At 35.6% G+C, this 22650-nt stretch overlaps 1 protein-coding gene across 14 annotated transcripts in view; it reads right to left on the reverse strand.

Annotated features, from left to right (window-relative positions):
• The window catches only part of SLC4A10 (solute carrier family 4 member 10), a 309415-nt gene that overhangs the window by 223807 nt on the left and 62958 nt on the right, over positions 1 to 22650 (reverse strand). For 5 of the 14 annotated variants that reach the window (XM_027129959.1, XM_027129928.1, XM_027129950.1 and 2 more), the window contains exon 2: positions 420 to 555. The exons of the other annotated variants lie outside the window; for them this stretch is intronic. In XM_027129959.1, the coding sequence (XP_026985760.1) occupies positions 420 to 500 (81 nt within the window). In that variant the 5' untranslated portion in view covers positions 501 to 555. The remainder of the gene's footprint in view (positions 1 to 419; positions 556 to 22650) is intronic. 14 annotated transcript variants of the gene reach the window in all.

A 22650-nucleotide genomic window follows, 5' to 3' on the forward strand; every position in this document is an offset into this window, starting at 1 on the left:
AAAATTTTAATATGTCACTATATACAAGCAGCTAGCTATGGTGTATCCTTATAAGTTTGAATAATTTATGCTATTTTCATCATTTGAAATAAAAGATGCAATTTGACTGTATTCAGGTTTAATCTGGAAAAATCTGTAGAGCCCAAAACCTTGCCCTTAATCACATACAAAGAATCTATTTCCTTACCTCCCACTTCCCCATAAAAAGCTACAGTAAACACAAACTTAAACACACACACATTTCTAAAATTCATATTGTTTAATTGGTGTCTAGTACTATAAATATTACTTGTTCAAATATCCTAAGGAAAATCTAATAATAAACAATTACATTGATTAATATGTTGTAAATGACTAAGAGCTAGAAAAAGCAATAACTCTACAATCTAATGGTATAATCATAATTCATGACGTCATACCTGATGACTTAGAGATTGAAAAGGCTCACAGGTTCCAGACTGCATAACCTTTCTATTTCCAGAGACCCCTAAAGATTGCATTTCCTGTCTTACAAAAGATAATCACAGCCATCTCTATGTCTCAGCATCTTCAAGGCTAGTGAAGAAAACATCAAACAGCAGATCTGCCCATCAGTATCTGTTTAAGTCATCATGAAGATATCAGATCTCATATGCTATTTATCATCTCCCCTTTGCAGTTACAAACACTGCGTATTAAGGGAGGATGACACAGTTGTATTTGCTGAAGCTGCTAATGCTGTCTGAAAACAGTAAGCTTACTGCTTAGAGCAATTCTGCATCATCCAAACAGAGAATGAACCACGTCTTTCAGATTTCCCACTTCTGATAATATAAAGATTTCACATGTCAAGGAAAGTTTGATTTTTTTGTCATTCCTTTAAAAATAAGCAACATTCTATTTAATTGTCTAATGTATCTGTTGCAAATGCCATGTTAACATGTTAGTTCATAGTTATTAGGCAGTTTTCTCCATATATAACTAAGCTTTAATGATTTAACAAGCAAAATTATACTCTAAAAAAGGACTCTTCCCTCCAAACCATGTGTATCGTCACTCATCCAACCCATCAAAAGTGGAAGTCCCTAAAAATGATGCGTTTTTATTCTGGCAATCTTTGATAATTGTGTATAACAGTAGATAGATAAATAGGTAAATGCATATTCACTTCTCATGAACTTCATTTATATTTCATATTCTTCAGAACAACATGCTTCAAATCAAAATAGCTTTTACACTATTATAAAAGGTATAATATCTCCTACAGAGTCTAATATGTAAAAGACAACATACTATTATCAAATTCCAAAACTGCATGGTCAAATCTAAATCTAGGAATTAAACCTATATTATTGGCATTTTTATTGTGATTTTTCATTGCATCTTATTTGTGTTCATCAGGGTTCTTGTAATGCTTTCTTTTCCACAAAAGAGTAGAATCAAGGAATTTAAAGATTAATAAAGTAATCTGATAATAGAAAACCAATATCCTCTAAAATTATAAATGTAAATACTTTCTCTTTACCATGTGATAAAAGATTATGTTTTAGAAATAAAACTAAAATTATAATATATTTAATTGAATGCAAAATTGGGATACCAAGTACAATATACTACCCTAAAACACTCTTCACATTATGTATAGCCTGAATTAATGGATATTTTCTTTATATACCTATGAATGCTTTATTTATATACCTGTGATATAAACTAAATGAAATTTAATGATAGCTAAAGTGCTATACAGAAAATGTTTCAGGTAAGTGTAGACTAATTACAAACCAGTATAAATTTCCACTCACAACATTTGATGAGCATATGAGCATAATTTGTATTATCATGGAGACTAGTCAAAATGGGTCTTAAAAATTGGGTTTCTTTAAGAGGCTGAGGGGTAGGGGCATAAGGGAGATGTTGGTCAAAAGTACAAACTTCCAGTTATAAGATGAGTAAGTTCTAGAGATCTAAACAGGATAGTGATTATAGTTAATAATATTGTATTATATACTTAAAAGTTACACGATGGTGGTAATTATTTTGCAATATATAAGTGTATCAAATTAACATGTTGTACACCTTAAACTTACACAATGTTATATGTCAATTATATCTCAATAAATCTAGGGAAAATTATTATACCTTAAATATATCCAATTTTTATTTGTAGAAAGAAATTAGTCTTATTTAGTAGCCTGATCCACATTATGCTCTTAGAGAAATTATTGCCTCTAACTGCACATGTTCAAAGGGTTTGGTATTTTGGCTGTATGTATACAATGACAGACCTGAATGGAAAATCATATGTAGGCAAATATGATTTATATATGCAATATTTACTCTCTTTTTGTAAACAAAATAGGTACTCATTCTTTAAGAGCTATCTTAACATCTATCTCCCTTTCTATATTTATTTCTTCATGTAGAAAATATTAAACATCTTCTATGTGTCAGATACTGTGCTAGAAAATCTGTGACAACATAAGATATGCCATCACAAAAGCAGATAATTGAACAAGTATGTTTTGCTATGACAGAAAATTAAGAGGTGATATAAGAGTGATAGCAGGGCATCTGACCCTAATCTAGGGATCAGAAAAGATCTTCCTAAGGAAGTACTGTTAAAACTGAGAAGATCCTGAGGAGATCATATTCAACTAATGCTAAATACAGCATGGTTCGACCATAAAGTTTAAGTAGGACACAGGGAAGAGACGAGGCTAAAAGGGTAAGCCAAGGTCTAATCACAGGACTCTTCAGAAGCTATTTAAAGAGTATGGACTTAATCTTCAGGGGAATGGTAATCTATCAACACAATCATTCTTGTAGTTTAAGATTATTCTGGCTATGGTAGAGAATCAATGAAGTAAAATAAAACTGGAGAGAGACAAGTTATATAATTTGGGGTAGGAGATAATGATGGCCTGAACAAAAGTGGTGGCGGTAGGAATGAAGGGAAATGGATAGACACCAGATATACTTTTTAGTTAGAAGGAATGGGATTTGGGGACTAAATGTAAGAAATGAGGTAAAGAGAAATGTCAGGGTCAATGTTTATTCATAACCTCCTAAATTATTATAGATTTCATTTTGACGAATCAATATACTTCCATCACATGCTCCGTTGCATTGTCATTAATCCATTTCACGTGTATATGTTTAGTTTTTATAAAATAGCCAGAAAATTGTGAGAAGGAAGACCCATCTGACATTCATTCTTTGTCCTCTTATAATGTGCTTAACTTTGAGCAAAGTTATTATAAATGAATAAATGAGAAATAAACTAAAAATTGTACTTTTCTTTCATATATTGTGTCATAACACTGATATAAACTTTGTTTACATCAGTTACAGGACATTATTAATTAGTATATACAATCTAGTTTTCTTCAGTGTTTTCTTGCCAACACATTTAATTGATCTTTGCAATAAGAATATGAAAATGAAAACCAGAATACAAAGAAGCTCTTAATCTCTCTACCATTTAGTTGATAAAATCAACTTAAACCAAAAAAAAATTCATTTATAATTCATTAATCAAGTAATGGATTAACATATGTTAAATATAACAATTAGGGCTTCCCTGGTGGTGCAGTGGTTGAGAGTCCGCCTGCCGATGCAGGGGACACAGGTTCGTGTCCCGGTCTGGGAAGATCCCACATGCCGCGGAGCAGCTAGGCCCGTGAGCCATAGCCGCTGAGCCTGCACGTTCGGAGCCTGTGCTCCGCAACGGGAGAGGCCACAACAGTGAGAAGCCCACGTACCGCAAAAAAAAAAAAAAAAAAAATATATATATATATATATATATATAAAAAACAATTAATAGTAATTTAACCTGGGCTAACCAGTTAAAACTAATAGACACCTATTTTTTAGAAAATTATTGCTCTATGAAAATAAATATTTATTCATACAGTATGCTTACACATAGCAATGTTATTAAGGTACTCTCATAAGAGGAAGGCACAATGCCTCTACATTTTCCCTAACAAGTCTATCTAACAAAGGTTTGATTAAAAGCAATGAAGAACAACCAGAATACAGCAAAAGAACCCCTTGGTTTGAATGAGGAAATAACTAAAAGGGTCAAATAAATTTAAAAACTTTGTCTATTCAATTATTTGCTGAACATCAGACCATCCTGAATAATAAAGGATCAGCATCTTAAAAACAGTAAGAGCTTTATAATAATTATCACATATTTAGCTCCTACTTTTTATGTCTCAGGGACTATGCAATCCAATGTCCTCATTTTACAGATGAGGTAACTGAAATTTAGAGAAGTTAAATGATTTATCGAAGACCAGCTAGTAGCAGAGCCAAGGCCAGAATTCAAAATTCTTGTCTCCTAGTTTCAAGGTTTTCCCCAATATAAATCACTATGTCACTGAGTGAAGTAAGTCAGACAGAGAAAGACAAATATATGATATCACCTACAAGTGGAATCTAAAAAAAGGGTACTCACAGAGAACTCTACTCAGTGCTTTGTGGTGACCTAATTGGGAAAGAAACCTAAAAAAGAGTGGATATATGTATACATATAACTGATTCACTTTGCTGCACAGCAGAAACTAACACAACATTGTAAAGCAACTCTACTCCAATAAAAAAAATAAATAAATGAATTTAAAAAGGGTACAAATGAACTTATCTACAAAACAGAAATAGAGTTACAGATGTAGAAACCAAACTTATGGTGGCCAGGGGGTAAGGTGGGGGGTGGGGAAGAGATAAATTGGGATATTGGGATTGACATATACACACTACTATGTATAAAATATATATAACTAATAAGGACCTACTGTATAGCACAGGAAGCTCTACTCAGTACTCTGTAATGGCCTATATGGCAAAGGAATCTACAAAAGGATGGATATATGTATGTGTATCACTGATTCACTTTTCTGTACACCTGAAACTAACACAATATTGTAAATCAACTATACTCCAAAAAATTTTTTTAATGAAAAATTAATAAATCACTATGTCTTTTAATTGTCTTTGTAATAATATATTTTTTCTTCAGTAATTAAATAACTTTCATTTTAACAGTTTCATGTTTTTGTTAGATTGAAAAACATAGTAAATATTTCTGAAAAATATCCATAAGAATCAAAAGTTGTTTATTAAAGTTTTTATCATAAAGCATTCTTTTTTCATATTTATTTAAAGATAACTTATATCACATGGCCAGGCCCCATAGCCGGTCTGGAGACAAGCCTTGCCCACAAGCCTTGTTGCAGAAGTAGCCACAGCACCTGCACAACAAAGAATTTCCAAACAAGAATTTCTACCAGCAAGGTTATCATTCAGAATTGAAGGAGACACCAAGAATTTTCCCGATAACCAAAAGCTAAAGGAGTTCATCAGCACTAAACCAGCTCTATAAGAAATGGTAAAAAAGACTTCTTTAAGCTGAAAAGAAATGGCATTACATTAATTAATAATAAGAGAACATATAAAAGTAAAAATCCCACTGGAAAAAGTAAATATATAATAAAGGTGGTGGATGAGTCAAGTATAAAGCAAGTATGAAGGTTAAAAGGCAAAAGTATTAAAATTAACTAAAATTACAATAATTAGTCAAAGGATGCATTAAAAAAAGATGTAAAATGTGTCATCAAGAGTATAAAATATTGGGCTTCCTGGTGGCGCAGTGGTTGAGAGTCCGCCTGCTGATGCAGGGGACACGGGTTCGTGCCCCGGTCCAGGAAGATCCTACGTGCCACGGAGCGGCTGGGCCCGTGAGCCATGGCCGCTGAGCCTATGCGTCTGTGCTTTGCAATGGGAGAGGCCACAACAGTGAGAGGCCCATGTACCGCAAAAAACAAAACAAAAAAAATGTATAAAATATTGAGTGGAGGAGTAAGTAAAAAGATAAAGCTTTGGAATGTGTTCAAATTTAAGTTACTACCAACTTAAAAGAGGTCACTATTTACATAAGATGTTATATGTGAACCTCCCAGTAACCAAAGAAAAGCCTATAGTAAATACACAAAAGAAATTGCAAAAGGAATCTAAACATAGCACTAAAGAAAACCACCAAAACACAAGGGACAAGAAAAAGAGAAGTAGGAAACAGAGAGGAACTACAAAACAACCAGAAAACAAATAACAAAATGGCAATAAGTACATACCTATTAATAATTACTTTAAGTGTAAATAGATTAAATTCATCAATCAAACTTCACCACATAGAGTGGCTGAATATAAAAAAACAAAATTCACCTATATACTGCCTACAAGAGACTCACTTCAGAAGAAAGGAGAAACAGAGACTGAAAGTGAAGGAATGGAAAAAGATATTTCATGCAAATGGAAATGAAAAGAAAGCTGAAGTAGCTATCCTCATATCAGACAAAATACACTTTAAAACAGAAAAATAAAAGACAAGAAAAGCATTACATAATGATAAAGGGTCAATCCAGCAAGAAGATATAACACTTATAAGTATACATGCACCCAATGGAGGAGCACCAAGATACATAAAGCAAATATTAGCAGACTTTAAGGGAGAAATTTAAAGCAATACAATAATAATAGGGAATTCTAACATCTTACTTACATCAATAGATAGGTCATCTGGGTAGAAAATCAATAAGGAAATATTGGACTTAAATAACACATTAGACCAAACAGACTTAATAGACTTTCTATCCAAAAGCAGCACAAAACACATTCTTCTCAAGTGCACATGAATTATTCTCCAGGATAGATCACATATTAGGTCACAAAATAAGTCTCAATAAATTCAAGAAGACTGAAATCATATCAAGCATCTTCTCTGACCACAATGGTATGAAACTAGAAATCAATCATAAAGAAAAAAATGGGAAAACCCACAAAAACATGGAGATTAAATTACATAGAGATTAGATTACATCCCACTGAACAACCACTGGGTCATCAAAGAAATCAAAGGAGAAATCAAAAAATACCTACAGACAAATGAAAACAGAAATATGACATACCAAAATCTATGGGATGCAGCAAAAGTGGTTCTAAGAGGGAAGTTCATAGCAATATAGGCCTTCCTCAAAAAAACAAGAAAAATCCCCAATAAACAATCTAAGTACACCTAAGGGAAATAGAAAAACAACAAATGAAGCCCAAAATTAGTAGAAAGAAGGAAATAATAAAGATCAGAGGAGAGGTCTGCTTCTATTTTTGTTATATTCACTAGTTTGTTGTATATTTTAGTTTCCACATATAAGTGATATCACACAGTATTTGTCCTTCTCTGTCTGACTTGTTTCACTTAGCATAATGCCTTCCAAGTCTATCCATGGTGCTACAAATGGCAAAATTTCATTCTTTTTCATGGCTGAGCAGTATTCCATTGTGCGTATATACATCTTCTTTATCCATTCATCTGCTGATGGACACTTACGTTGCTTCCATGTCTTGGCTATTATAAATAATGTGGAGATTGGGGACGATGGCGGAAGAGTAAGACGCGGAGATCACCTTCCTCCCCACAGATACACCAGAAGTACATCTACACGTGGAACAACTCCTACAGAACACCTACTGAATGCAGGCAAAAGACCTCAGACCTCCCAAAAGGCAAGAAAGTCCCCAGGTACCTGGGTAGGGCAAAAGAAAAAAGAATAAACAGAGACAAAAGAATAGGGCCAGGACCTGCACCAGTAGGAGGGAACTGTGAAGGAGGAAAGGTTTCCACACACTAGGAAGCCCCTTCGCAGACAGAGACTGTGGGTGGCGGAGGTGGAAAGCTTCGGAGCCGCGGAGGAGAGCACAGCAACAGGCATGCGGAGGGCAAAGAAGGGAGATTCCCGCACAGAGGATTGGTGCCAACCAGCACTAACCAGCCGGAGAGGCTTGTCTGCTCACCCGCTGGGGAGGGCGGGGCTGGGAGCTGAGGCTCGGGCTTCCGTCAGAGCACAGGGAGAGGACTGGGGTTGGCGGCGTGAACACAGCCTGCAGGGGTTTAGTGTACCACGGCTAGCTGGGAGGGAGTCCGGGGGAAAAGTCTGGATGTGCCGAAGAGGCAAGAGACTTTTTCTTCCCTCTTTGTTTCCTGGTGAGCGAGGAGAGGGGATTAAGAGTGCTGCTTAAAGGAGCTCCAGAGACAGGCGCAAGCCGCGGCTAAAAGCGCAGACCCCAGAGACAGGCATGAGACGCCAAGGCTGCTGCTGCTGCCACCAAGAAGCCTGTGTGTGAGCACAGGTCACTATCCACACCCCACTTCTGGGGATCCTGTGCAACCCGCCACTGCCAGGGTCCCGGGATCCAGGGACAACTTCCCCGGGAGAACGCACAGCGCGCCTCAGGCTGGTGCAACGTCACGCCGGCCTCTGCCACCGCAGGCTAGCCCTGCACTCCGTACTCCTCCCTCCCCGCGGCCTGAGTGAGCCAGAGTCCTCGAAGCAGCTGCTCCTTTAACCCCGTCCTGTCTGAGCGAAGAACAGACGCCCTCCGGCGACCTACACGCAGAGGCGGGGCCAAATCCAAAGCTGAAACCCGGGAGCTGTGAGAACAAAGAAGAGAAAGGGAAATCCCTCCCAGCAGCCTCAGATGCAGTGGATTAAAGCTCCACAATCAACTTGATGTACCCTGCATCTGTGGAATACATGAATAGACAACGAATCAGCCCAAATTGAGGAGGTGGACTTTGAGAGCAAGATTTATGAGTTTTTCCCCCTTTTCCTCTTTTTGTGAGTGTGTATGTGTATGCTTCTGTGTGAGATTTTGTCTGTATAGCTTTGCTTCCACCATTTGTCCTAGGGTTCTATCCGTCCATTTTTATTTTTATTTTTATTTAAAAAAATTTTTTTTTAATAATTATTTTTTATTTTAATAAATTTATTTTATCTTTATTTTATTTTATCTTTCTTTCTTTCTTTCCTTCCTTCTTCCCTCCTCCCTCCCTCCCTCCATCCCTCCCTCCCTCGCTTCTTTCTTTCTTTCTTTCTTTCTTTCTTTCTTTCTTTCTTTCTTTCTTTCTTTCTTTCTTTCTTTCTTTCTTTCTACTTTTTCTCCCTTTTATTCTGAGCCGTGTGGATGAAAGGCTCTTGGTGCTGCAGCCAGTAGTCAGTGTTGTGCCTCTGAGGTGGGAGAGCCAACTTCAGGACACTGGTCCACAAGAGACCTCCCAGCTCCACATAATATCAAACGGCGAAAATCTCCCAGAGATCTCCATCTCAACACCAACACCCAGCTTCACTCAATGACCAGCAAGCTACAATGCTGGACACCCTAGGCCAAGCAACTAGCAAGACAGGGACACAACCCCACCCATTAGCAGAAAGGCTGCCTAAAATCATAATAAGCCCACAGACACCCCAAAACACACCACCAGACATGGACCTGCCCACCAGAAAGACAAGATTCAGCCTCATCCACCAGAACACAGGCACTAGTCCCCTTCACCAGAAAGCCTACACAACGGGAACTATGAACCTGCAGCCTGCAAAAAGGAGACCCCAAACACAGTAAGATAAGCAAAATGAGAAGACAGAAAAACACACAGCAGATGAAGGAGCAAGATAAAAACCCACCAGACCTAACAAATGAAGAGGAAATAGGCAGTCTACCTGAAAAAGAATTCAGAATAATGATAGTAAAGATGATCCAAAATCTTGGAAATAGAATAGACAAAATGCAAGAAACATTTAACAAGGACCTAGAAGAACTAAAGATGAAACAAGCAATGATGAAAAACACAATAAATGAAATTAAAAATACTCTAGATGGGATCAATAGCAGAATAACTGAGGCAGAAGAATGGATAAGTGACCTGGAAGATAAAATAGTGGAAATAACTACTGCAGAGCAGAATAAAGAAAAAAGAATGAAAAGAACTGAGGACAGTCTCAGAGACCTCTGGGACAACATTAAGGCACCAACATTCGAATTATAGGGGTTCCAGAAGAAGAAGAGGAAAAGAAAGGGACTGACAAGATGTTTGAAGAGGTTATAGTTGAAAACTTCCTTAATATGGGAAAGGAGATAGTTAATCAAGTCCAGGAAGCACAGAGAGTCCCATACAGGATAAATCCAAGGAGAAATACGCCAAGACACATATTAATCAAACTGTCAAAAATTAAATACAAAGAAAACATATTAAAAGCAGCAAGGGAAAAACAACAAATAACACACAAGGGAATCCCCATAAGGTTAACAGCTGATCTTTCAGCAGAAATTCTGCAAGCCAGAAGGGGCTGGCAGGACATATTTAAAGTGATGAAGGAGAAAAACCTGCAACCAAGATTACTCTACCCAGCAAGGATCTCATTCAGATTTGATGGAGAAATTAAAACCTTTACAGACAAGCAAAAGCTGAGAGAGTTCAGCACCACCAAACCAGCTTTACAATAACTGCTAAAGGAACTTCTCTAGGCAAGAAACACAAGAGAAGGAAAACACCTACAATAACGAACCCAAAACAATTAAGAAAATGGGAATAGGAACATACATATCGATAATTACCTTAAATGTAAATGGACTAAATGCTCCCACCAAAAGATACAGATTGGATGAATGGATACAAAATCAAGACCCATATATATGCTGTCTACAAGAGACCTACTTCAGACCTAGAGACACATACAGACTGAAAGTAAGGGGATGGAAAAAGATATTCCATGCAAATGGAAACCAAAAGAAAGCTGAAGTAGCAATTCTCATATCAGACAAAATAGACTTTAAAATAAAGACTATTAGAAGAGACAAAGAAGGACACTACATAATGATAAAGGGATCGATCCAAGAAGAAGATATAACAATTGTAAATATTTATGCACCCAATATAGGAGCAACTCAATACATAAGGCAAATACTAACAGCAATAAAAGGGGAAATTGACAGTAACACATTCATAGTAGGGGACTTTAACACCCCACTTTCACCAATGGACAGATTATCCAAAATCAAAATAAATAAAGAAGATGTGGCACATATATACAATGGAATATTACTCAGCCATAAAAAGAAACGAAATTGAGCTATTTGTAATGAGGTGGATAGATCTAGAGTCTGTCATACAGAGTGAAGTAAGTCAGAAAGAGAAAGACAAATACCGTATGCTAACACATATATATATATGGAATTTAAGGGCAAAAATGTCATGAAGAACCTAGGGGTAAGACAGGAATAAAGACACAGACCTACTGGAGAACGGACTTGAGGATATGGGGAGGGGGAAGGGTGAGCTGTGACAAAGCGAGAGAGAGGCATGGACACATATACACTAACAAACGTAAGGTAGATAGCTAGTAGGAAGCAGCTGCATAGCACAGGGATATCAGCTCGGTGCTTTGTGACCACCTAGAGGGGTGGGATAGGGAGGGTGGGAGGGACGGAGACGCAAGAGGGAAGAGATATGGGAACATGTGTATATGTATAACTGATTCACTTTGTTATAAAGCAGAAACTAACACACCATTGTAAAGCAATTATACCCCAATAAAGATGTTAAAAAATAATAATAATAAATAAAAAATAAACATAACAAAATGAAAATAAATAAGGAAACACAAGCTTTAAATGATACATTAAACATTAAAGGCCAGAAGGTATCAAACTGTTAGAGGAAAACATAGGCAGAACACTCTGACATAAATCACAGCAAGATCCTTTTTGCCCCACCTCCTAGAGAAATGGAAATAAAAACAAAACTAAACACATGGGACCTAATGAAACTTCAAAGCTTCTGCACAGCAAAGGAAACCATAAACAATACCAAAAGACAACCCTCAGAATGGGAGAAAATATTTGCAAATGAAGCAACTGACAAAGGATTAATCTGCAAAATTTATAAGCAGCTCATGCAACTCAATAACAAAAAAACAAACAACCCAAACCAAAAATGGGCAGAAGACCTAAATAGACATTTCTCCAAAGAAGTTATACAGACTCCCAACAAACACATGAAAGAATACTCAACATCATTAATCATTAGAGAAATGCAAATCAAAACTACAATGAGATATCACCTCACACTAGTCAGAATGGCCATCATCAAAAAACCTAGAAACAATAAATGCTGGAGAGGGTGTGGAGTAAAGGGAATACTCTTGCACTGCTGGTGGGAATGTGAATTGGTACAGCCACTATGGAGAACAGTAAGGAGGTTCCTTAAAAAACTACAAATAGAACTACCATATGACCCAGCAATCCCACTACTGGGCATATACCCTGAGAAAACCATAATTCAAAAAGAGTCATGTACCAAAATGTTCATTGCAGCTCTATTTACAATAGCCAGAAGATGGAAACAACCTAAGTGTCCATCATCAGATGAATGGATAAAGAAGATGTGGCACATATATACAATGGGATATTACTCAGCCATAAAAAGAAACGAAATTGAGCTATTTGTAATGAGGTGGATGGACCTAGAGTCTGTCATACAGAGTGAAGTATATACTGTGTACTAACACATATATATGGAATTTAAGAAAAAAATATGTCATGAAGAACCTAGGGGTAAGACAGGAATAAAGACACAGACCTACTAGAGAATGGACTTGAGGATATGGGGAGGGGCAAGCATAAGCCGTGACAAAGTGAGAGAGTGGCATGGACATATATACACTACCAAATGTAAAATAGATAGCTAGTGGGAAGCAGCTGCATAGCACAGGGAGATCAGCTTGGTGCTTTGTGACCACCTAGAGGGGTGGGATAGGGAGGGTGGGAGGGAGGGAGACACAAGAGGGAAGAGATATGGGAACATATGTACATGTATAACTGATTCACTTTGTTATAAAGCAGAAACTAACACACCATTGTAAACCAATTATACTCCAATAAAGATGTAAAAATAAAATAAATAAAAAAATATAATGCTGCTATGAACGTTGGGGTACATGTATCTTTTCCAATTAGTGTTTTTTTTGTTTTTGTTTTTGTTTTGTATATCTACCCAGGAGTGGAATTGCTGGGTCATATGTTAGTTCTATTTTTAGTTTTTTGAGAAACCTCCATATTGTTTTCCCCAGTGTCTGCACCAATTTACATTCCAGCCAACAATTTAGGAGAGTTTCCTTTCTCCACAACCTCACCAACATTTGTTATCTGTGTTCTTTTTGATGATAGCCATTCTAACAGGCATGAGGTGAAACCTCATGGTTTTGATTTGCATTTCCCTGATAATTAGCAATGTTGAGCATCTTTTAATGTGACTTTTGGCCATCTGCATTTCCTCTTTGGAAAAATATCTATTCAGTTCTTCTGCCCATTATCTAATTAGGTTGTTTGTTTCTTTGATGTTGAGCTGTATGAGCTGTTTATATATGTTGGATATTAAACCCATTATCAGTCATATCATTCATAAATATATTCTCCCATTCAGTAGGTTGTCTTTTCATTTTGTCTATGTTTTCCTCTGTTGTGAAAAGTTTTTAAGTTTAATTAGGTCCCATTTGTTTATTTTTGCTTTTGTTTCCTTTACTTTAGAAGGCGGATCCAAAAAAATATTGCTGTGATTTATGTTGTGTTCCGCCTGTGTTTTCCTCCACGAGTTTTATAATATCTGGTCTTAGATTTTGGTATTTAATCTATTTTAAGTTGATTTTTGTATATGGTGTTAGAATGTTCTAATTTCCTTCTTTACATGTATCTGTCCAGTTTTCCTAACAACATTTATTGAAGAGACTGTCTTTTCTCCATTCTATATTCCTGCCTCTTTTGCTGTAGATTAACTGACCATAAGTGTGTGGGTTTATTTCTGGGCTCTCTATCCTGTTTCATTCATCTGTGTCTGGTTTGTGCCAGTACCATACTGTTTTGATTACTATAGCTTTGTAGTATAGTCTGAATTCAGGGATCATGATTCCTCCAGCTCTGTTCTTCTTTCTCAAGATTGTTTCAGCTCTTCAGGTTCTTTTGTGTTTCCATATAAATTTTAACAAAAAAGAAGCTGACTCACAGATATAGAGAACAAACTAGTTATGACCAGTGGGAGGGACAATAGAGTAGTGGAGTGGAGGTATAAACTATTGGGTGTAAGATAGGCTTAAGGATGTATTGTACAACACGGAGCATACAGCCAATATTTGGTAATAACTGTAAGTGGAACGTAACCTTTAAAAATTATATAAAAATAAAAATTTAAATAAATAAATAAATAATTTTAAAAAGGACACATACACTCACACAAAGATCAGAGGGTAAATAAATGAAATGGAGACAAAAGAATAGAAAAGATCAAAGGGAAAAGAATCTGAAGCTGTATATCTGAAACTAACACCATATTGTAAATCAACTATAGTTAAATTTTTTTTTACAAAATCAATGAAACTAAGAGCTGTTTCTTTGAAAAGATAAACAAAATTAACAAATCTTTAGCTAACTAACTGAGAAAGAAGTAGAGGACTTTCATAAATAAAGTCAGAAATGAAAGAAGAGAACTTATAATTGATACTACAGAAATACAAAGGATCATAAGAAACTTTTATGAACAATTATACACCAATAAGTTGGATACCCTAGAAGAAATTAATAAATTCCTAGAAACATACAATCTTCCAAGACTGAATCATGAAGAAACAAATACATGAATAGACAAATTACTAATAAGGAAACTTAAATGGTAATCAAAAATCTCCCCAACAACACAAGTCCAGGACCAGAGGGCTTCACTGGAGAATCCCACAAAACATTCAAAGATTTAATACTTCTACTTCCCAAGCTCTTCCAAAAAACTGAAGAGGAAGGAAACTTTACAAACACATTTTGTGAAACCAGAATTACCCTGATACCAAAACCAGATAATAACACAACAAAAAAGGAAAACTACAGTCCAATATCCTTGATGAACACAGATGCAAAAAACCTTAACAAAATACTAGTAAACCAAATCAAACCATAAAAAGAAATGAAATTGAGTTATTTGTAGTGAGGTAGATGGACACTAGAGTCTGTCATAAGAGTGAAGTAAGTCAGAAGGAGAAAAACAAATACCATACGCTAACACATATATATGGAATCTAAAAAGAAAAAAAAATAGTCATGAAGAACCTAGGGCCAGGGCGGGAATAAAGATGCAGACCTACTAGAGAATGGACTTGACGACGCAGGGAGAGGGAAGGGTAAGCTGGGACAAAGTGAGAGAGTGGCATGGACATATATACACTACCAAATGTAAAACTGATAGCTAGTGGGAAGCAGCCACATAGCACAGGGAGATCATCTCGGTGCTTTGTGACCACCTAGAGAGGTGGGATAGGGAGGGTGAGAGGGAGGTAGATGCAAGAGGGAAGAGATATGGGGATATATGTATATGTATAGCTGATTCACTTTGTCATAAAGCAGAAACTAACACAATTGTAAAGCAATTATACTCCAATAAAGATGTTTAAAAAAAACCCCAAAAACAGTATGGGTAATGGCACAGAAATAGACACACAGATCAACGGAACAGAATAGAAATCTCACACATATATGTACAATTAATTTATGATTAAAAGCAAAGGACATACAATGTAGAAACTATAATCTCCTCAATAAATGGTGCTGGTAAAACTGGCCAGCCACAAGCAAAAGAATGAAGTTAGACCACTATCTGACACCATACACAAAAATTAACTCAAAATGAATTAAAGACTTGAATGTAAGAACTGAAACCATAAAATTCCTAGAGGAAAACTTAGGCTGTAATCTTATGGACATAAGTCTTAGCAATGTTTTTGTGGATTTGACTCCAAAGGCAAGGGAAACAAAAGCAAACATAAACAAATGGGACTATATCAAACTAAAAACCTTCTACACAGTGAAGGAAACCATCAACAAAATGAAAAGCAACCTACTGAATGAAAGAAGATAATTGCAAATCATATATCTGATAAGTTAATATCTGAAATATATAAAGAACTCCTCATACAACTCATCAACAACAAAAGAAAATAAGTAACCTGATTTGAAAATGGGCTGAGTAGCTGAACAGACATTTTTCCAAAGAAGACATACAGATGACCAACAAGCACTGAAAACATTTTCAGTATCACATCATTATTAGGGAAATGCAAACCAAACCACAATGAGATATCACCTCACACCTGTTAGAATGGCTATTACCAAAAAGACAAGAAGTGAAAAATGTTGGACAGGATGTGGAGAAATGGAAACCCTCTTACACTATTGGTGGAACTGTAAATTGCTGCAGCCACTACGTAAAACAGTATGGAGATTTCTCAAAAAAATCAAGACTAGAACTATCACTTGACCCAGCTATTCCACTTCTGGGTATTTAAGTGAAAAACATGAAAATACTAATTTGAAAAGATATATGCACGCCTCTGCTCATTGCAACATTATTTACAATAGCCAAGATATGGAAGCAACCTAAGTGTCCATCAATGGATGAATGAATAAAGAATATGTGGTATATATACACAATGGAATACTACTCAGCCATGAAAAAATGATGAAATCCTATCATTTGCAACAACATGGATGAACCTAGAGGGTATTATGCTAAGTGAAATAAGACACAGAAAGATAAATATTGTATGATTTCACTCATATGTGAAAGACAAAACAAACAAATAAAATAAAACAAAAAATCAAACTCATAGATCTATAGAACAGATTAGTGGTTACCAGGGTGAAAAGGGTTGGTGGAGTGGGCAAAACAGATGAAGGGGGTGTATGGTGATGGATGGTAACCAGACTTGTGGTGGTGATCACTTTGTAGTGTATACAGATGCCAAATTATAATGCTATACCAATAAAACTTATATAATTAAAAAACTTATTTCAGACAGAGCCAGGCTACAGGCTTGTAGGGCCATGGTGGGCAAGGACCACCAGTGGCAGGGCAGCATCCTCTACATCATGCTCATTAGCACGAAGCAAACACACGCGACTCTGCAGGCGCCCAAGGCACGGATGGGCAGCATGCTGCGGCTGCTCCTGTGGCTCGGATCCCACCCCCTTCCCCAAAGAACAACTTATTTCAGAGAATACCTCTGAAAACCTAAGTAATCTACTCTGTTTTATATAATACTGCTTTAAAAAGTGTAAAGCAGTTCACCTTTGAAAGTAATTTGGCAAAATGTATTAAGATTCTTAAAAATATTCAAGCCTTTCTAGTATTTCCAGTTTGGAGAATCTGTACAAAGGAAATAAGGCAGATTGAGGTTTATGCACAAAGATGTTTGGTGCTACATTATTAGAAGGGAAAAAATGGAAATAATAAGAGAAAGGTTAATTAAATTATGAGACAACAAAAATGGAATGCATTTGTAAACATTGAATGAAAGATGTTAATGACAAAGAAAAATGTGTATTGTAATAGAATATTAAATGAAAAACAAAAATACCAATATATTTATGTAGTACAACCTCAGCTATGTAAAATATACACGGAAAAAAGCAGACAAAATATGAATTTAAAAAGATGGCCCCCAATATAACTTATCTTACAAATGTATACCTGCAGAGTTCATGGTTTTCTATAAAATAGGAAATAGTTTCTGAGTACTGTTTTAATAATTGAACACATACTCCTGTTCCCATGTGTTTCTTTCCACTAAAAATTACGTCTCAAATTTTAGTCTTTCTAACGTTTTACCCATATTTCTACTCCAATTTAATGAAAATATTCAAATCTACTTCTATTAGGCTATCTATACTTAAAAAAATAATTTTATGTCATTAACTATTTAGGCATGTGTTTGTTTTAACACTACTTATATTGGGCTCACACTGGTATATACTATTTCTGGCAAATTAGCTCTTACACCAGTTTCAATGTTAATTTAAAAAATGAAAGAATTTATGTGGAATGACTTTGTGTTACTATTTGTCTTAACTCGTCATTGTGGTATAATCTAAATTGATTTTTACGAACAGCAGGACAATGGGAAGCACTGAGAATTAGTACAGATATTATTGATATTTTGCTTCCAGTTCTTGGTTAATAAACAATTAAAAACTATCTTAAACTATCCATCTCTACCTAATATTATATTATGAACATTTCCCTGAGCCATTAACTTTTCTATAATAATGTTTAATGGTACTCTATCAAATAGAGGTACCACACTTTGTTTATCCAATCCCCTACTCTTAGAGATTTCAGTTTTTTCCATTTTTCAATACTATAAATAATAGTGTAATGATATATTTGTGCATGTAGCCTTACATACACTGTCTATTTCCTTAGGATAAACTCCAATAAATAGACTTACTGGATCAAAAAGTATGCACATTTTTGAGCTTTTACATAAGAGTTGCCAAATTACCCTACAGAAAAGCTATATCCATTTACATTCTCCAAAAGAAAAGCCCTCTTTTCTCACTGTCTTGCCAGAACCAGGTATTATCACACAGACTTTATGTACGATAGTAGTCTCAATAAGTTAATATGAAAATAAAGGAAAACTAAGAATACATTAAGACAAAGGCTTAAATTAAACTAATTAAACTAAATAGTTATCTTTATAAGTTTTCTAACAACAACAACAAAAACCTAGAAAAAATAAACTTTCCTCTTTCTATGCTTATGGATAAGGATAAAACACTGTTCCTTAGGGAATATACCTAGGACTGTAAAACAAAACAACAACCTTTTGAATAGAAGTTAATAAACGGTGGCAAAGACTAATTTAAAACAAACGTAATTATAAATGTGAACTTAGTCTTTTTTTTTCTCTGCGACATGTGTGGAATAAATCAATCTACAGAGGGGAAATCCATCACTCAGCATGATGCTATTTTACTCATACAAAATATGAAACACACAAACATACAAACAGAAAGACAGAGTTTTTACTCTTAGGAAATCTTGCAAATAGCAGATATAACTTCAACCAAGGAACCACTCAGGAGGGCCACTAAGCCTCCCAAAATACCACGTGTAAAAAAAATGGTGTGTGTGTAAGTTTATTTTCTCCAAGCACCATTCATTCCAGTGCCAAGTAAATGGTGGAAAAACAATTAAAAACGCACAGTGTGTTTGATCTTTGAAAGCTTTTGCCATTAAAAATATCAATAAAATAATGATCTTTTGTGTGGAATTTTCTGATAGATTTAGCTATAATTAAAATGCAATTTTGAGAGTACTAAAACTGTATTTAAAGGGATGATTATGAAAAATTGAAAACATGTTTGTCCTTTTTGATTCTAATGTAGACTGGGTCACAGATTAAAAATAAATACGATTTATTTATTTACAGCAAAATAAAAAGACTGAAAAAAAATACCTCAAAACAGACTGTATTTGTCAAAAGGACCTACAGGTTTATAGCTAAAAGCACAGGCTACGGAGGCGAAGCTGTGGAGTTCAGATCCTAGTTCTATAACCTTGGGATCTTCCTTATAGGTAAAATGATGATAATCCTACTAGGGTTGTTGTAAGGATTAAATATAATTAATACATATGAAGCAAGTTAAAGCAGTGCCTGGCACAGAGGAATCACTGAATAAATATTTGCTATTGTCATTCCAGGAAAGATATAGTTATAGTTATAGGCTTGTTATAGTACGAAAAAATGAAAAAGAAAAAACAACTGTGTAAAATAAGATTATGAAACAACCAGCAGTACATAAATGATTGAGTAGAGTTTTAAAGATCTGAGGATGGCAATGTAGACCCTTCAGATCTAGTTAAGCAGAATATGTTAAAAAAAAAAATTCAGGCATATAACACAACCTTTATACTATAGTGGTTTTAGAGTCAGACAAACATTGATTAAATCTTAGATTCACCAGTTAGTGACCATATGCAAGTTGCTTAAGGTCCTAACCTCAGTTTCTTCATCTGTAAAATACACTTAATAAATGTTATCTATCTCATAAAATTTTCCTGAAGGTTAAATAAGAGAATATACACAGGGCAATCAGCACAGTCTACTAATATATAAGCTCAATAAATAATAATAATAATTATTATTGTTTATTGGTTCAGTGAAGAGAAGAATCAACAGATCATTTTAAAAGTTGATAAGCTAGGGCTTCCCTGATGGCGCAGTGGTTGAGAGTCCGCCTGCCGATGCAGGGGACACGGGTTCGTGCCCCGGTCCGGGAAGATCCCACATGTCGCGGAGCGGCTGGGCCCGTGAGCCATGGCCGCTGAGCCTCCGCGTCCAGAGCCTGTGCTCCACAACGGGAGAGGCCACAACAGTGAGAGGCCCGCGTACCGAAAAAAAAAAAAAAAAAGTTGATAAGCTAAAGACAGGGGGAAAGTACATAAGGGAAGATGACCAGTTCTTTCTCCTTGCCATATGCAATGGCCATCTCTGCCCTCATTATTCTCAACTTTGGCATCATTTGCCTCACAATCCTGGCATAATGTAACCACTGAATAAATGTGGTTGATATATTAACGATCAGCTAGACACCAAATCCAGCAACCATTTTTTCTTTATTATTTTCAACTTATCGGAAACTACTGTGTCACTACCTAGTCAGAAACTCTCTACAAATATTCTAGTCTAGCACTTGATGACCTCCATGGACTGACTTGACATACCTTTCCAATGTTATTAACAGTACCCTCCTTGAGTTGTCTGATACTGCACCTAAACTCAATAGCTCACCATTCCCAATAATTATTCTGTACTTTAGACCTCTAGTTTTGCTCATCCTAATACATGTTGATCGTGGTTCAGATCTTGGTGCTGCCATTTATTACTGCAGACCATTTTACAAGTTATAAAATATCTATGGGCCTCAGTTTCCCTATTAGTAGAGATAGTAACAGTACCTATCTACATAGTGTTCCTGGAGGATTAGATGGTTTAAAAATATAAAGTGCTTAATTCACACAGTGCCTACCAGAACGTAATAAATGCTTAACACCTGTTGTTGTTAGAATGCATGCTTTTCTCCCTCATCTCCACAGGTCTAGATCCTATCTATTCATCGAAGGTTAACATAACACATTTCCATGAATCCTTCCCTGACCACAAGACTTTAATCTTACCTTGCTCTCTCACAGCTCTTTAATCCTCAGTTACCCTTTCTGGCTTCTCTGAAATAGCTGTGCTTTCTTTTAGAGTTATAATATGGTCTTATGTTATCTCTCATTCTCAATTATTAAGTTCCTTAAGACAAAAATCTATGTATGATCATTTTCATATTGCACTTAATATAGTTCCCTGAACTTAATATGTACTTGAAAATATTTATGGGATTAGTGAAAAAATGAAATCCAATTGTCACTTTTCAGGCTACTTAAAATATACCTTTCTGTTCTGGGACAGTTGTTTCAAAACCAGTACTCTTATGGCAAATAGAAGAGCAGTTTCAAAGATGACTCAAATAAGGCAAGTATGATTAATGTCAGGTGGCAAATAGAAGAGCAGTTTCAAAGATGACTCAAATAAGGCAAGTATGATTAATGTCAGGTGGCAAATATATTTGCTGTCACAAAATGTTTGTTCTGTTGAATTCTTATTCTCTTTAGTGTTATAGTTGTAGAATGCAGGAATTCATCTATTAAGAAGATCTATAGCTCATCAATGAATTCCGTAAGGTTGCAGGATACAAAATGAATATACAGAAGTCTGTTGGATTTCAATACACTAAAAATGAACTATCAGAAAGAGAAATTAAGGAAAAAATCCCATTTACCAGCACATCAAAAAGAATAAGATACCTAAGGAGGTAAAAGACCTGTACTTGGAAAACTATAAGACACTGATGAAAGAAATGGAAGAAGACACAAACAGACGGAAAGATATGCCATGTTCTTGGATTGGAAGAATTAATATTGTTAAAATGGCCAGACTACCCAAGGCAATCTACAGATTCAATGCAATCCCTATCAAAATATCAATGCCAGTTTTCACAGAATTAGAACAAATAATCTTAAAATTTGTATGGAAACACAAAAGACCACAAATAGCCAAAACAATCTTGAGAAAGATGAACAGAGCAGGAGGAATCACAGTCTCTGGCTTCAGACCATACTACAAAGCTACAGTAATCAAAACAGCATGGTACTGACACAAAAACAGACACATAGATCAATGGAACAGAATAGAGAGACTTGAAATAAACTTATGGTCAATTAAGCTATGACAAAGGAGGCAAGACTATACACTGGAGAAGAGACAGTCTCTTCAATAAGTGGTGCTGGGAAAACTGGACAGCTACTTGTAGAAGAATGAAACTAGACCATTCTCTAACACCATATACAAAAATAAACTCAAAATGGATTAAATGTAAGATCAGAAACCATAAAACTCCTAGAAGAAAACACAGGCAGAACACTCTTTTACACAAATTGTAGCAATATTTTTTTGGATCTGTCTCCCAAAGCAAAGGAAATAAAAGCAAAAATAAACAAATGGGACCTAATTAAACTTAAAAGCTTTTGCACAGCAAAGGAAACCATCAACAAAACAAAAAGACAACCTACTGAATGGGAAAAAATATTTGCAAATGATATGACTGATGAGTTAATATCCAAAATATCAATATTTATAATAGCAAAAAAAGCTTGGAAAAGCTCTAAATGTAAACAAATGTTTTGTGAAATACAGTTATAAATGTGTAGGTAAAAGTCTTCAAGGAAGCACATTAAATTGCTTCAAGGAAGCACATTAAATTGCTAACAGTTATCATTACTGGGATTTTAGATTGAGGGGATGGCCAAGGAAGACTTGTCTCCAAAATCACACCTCCTAAAGGATGAAAATGAAACTAGATACAAGACATCAAGAAAATGAAATCTAAGAATCACCAACACTATTCTTATCT

The sequence above is a fragment of the Aethalodelphis obliquidens genome, unplaced genomic scaffold (genome assembly GCF_003676395.1).
Source record: "Aethalodelphis obliquidens isolate GAN/ISIS:26980383/991018 unplaced genomic scaffold, ASM367639v1 scaffold2, whole genome shotgun sequence".
Classification (NCBI taxonomy): Eukaryota; Metazoa; Chordata; class Mammalia; order Artiodactyla; family Delphinidae; genus Aethalodelphis; species Aethalodelphis obliquidens.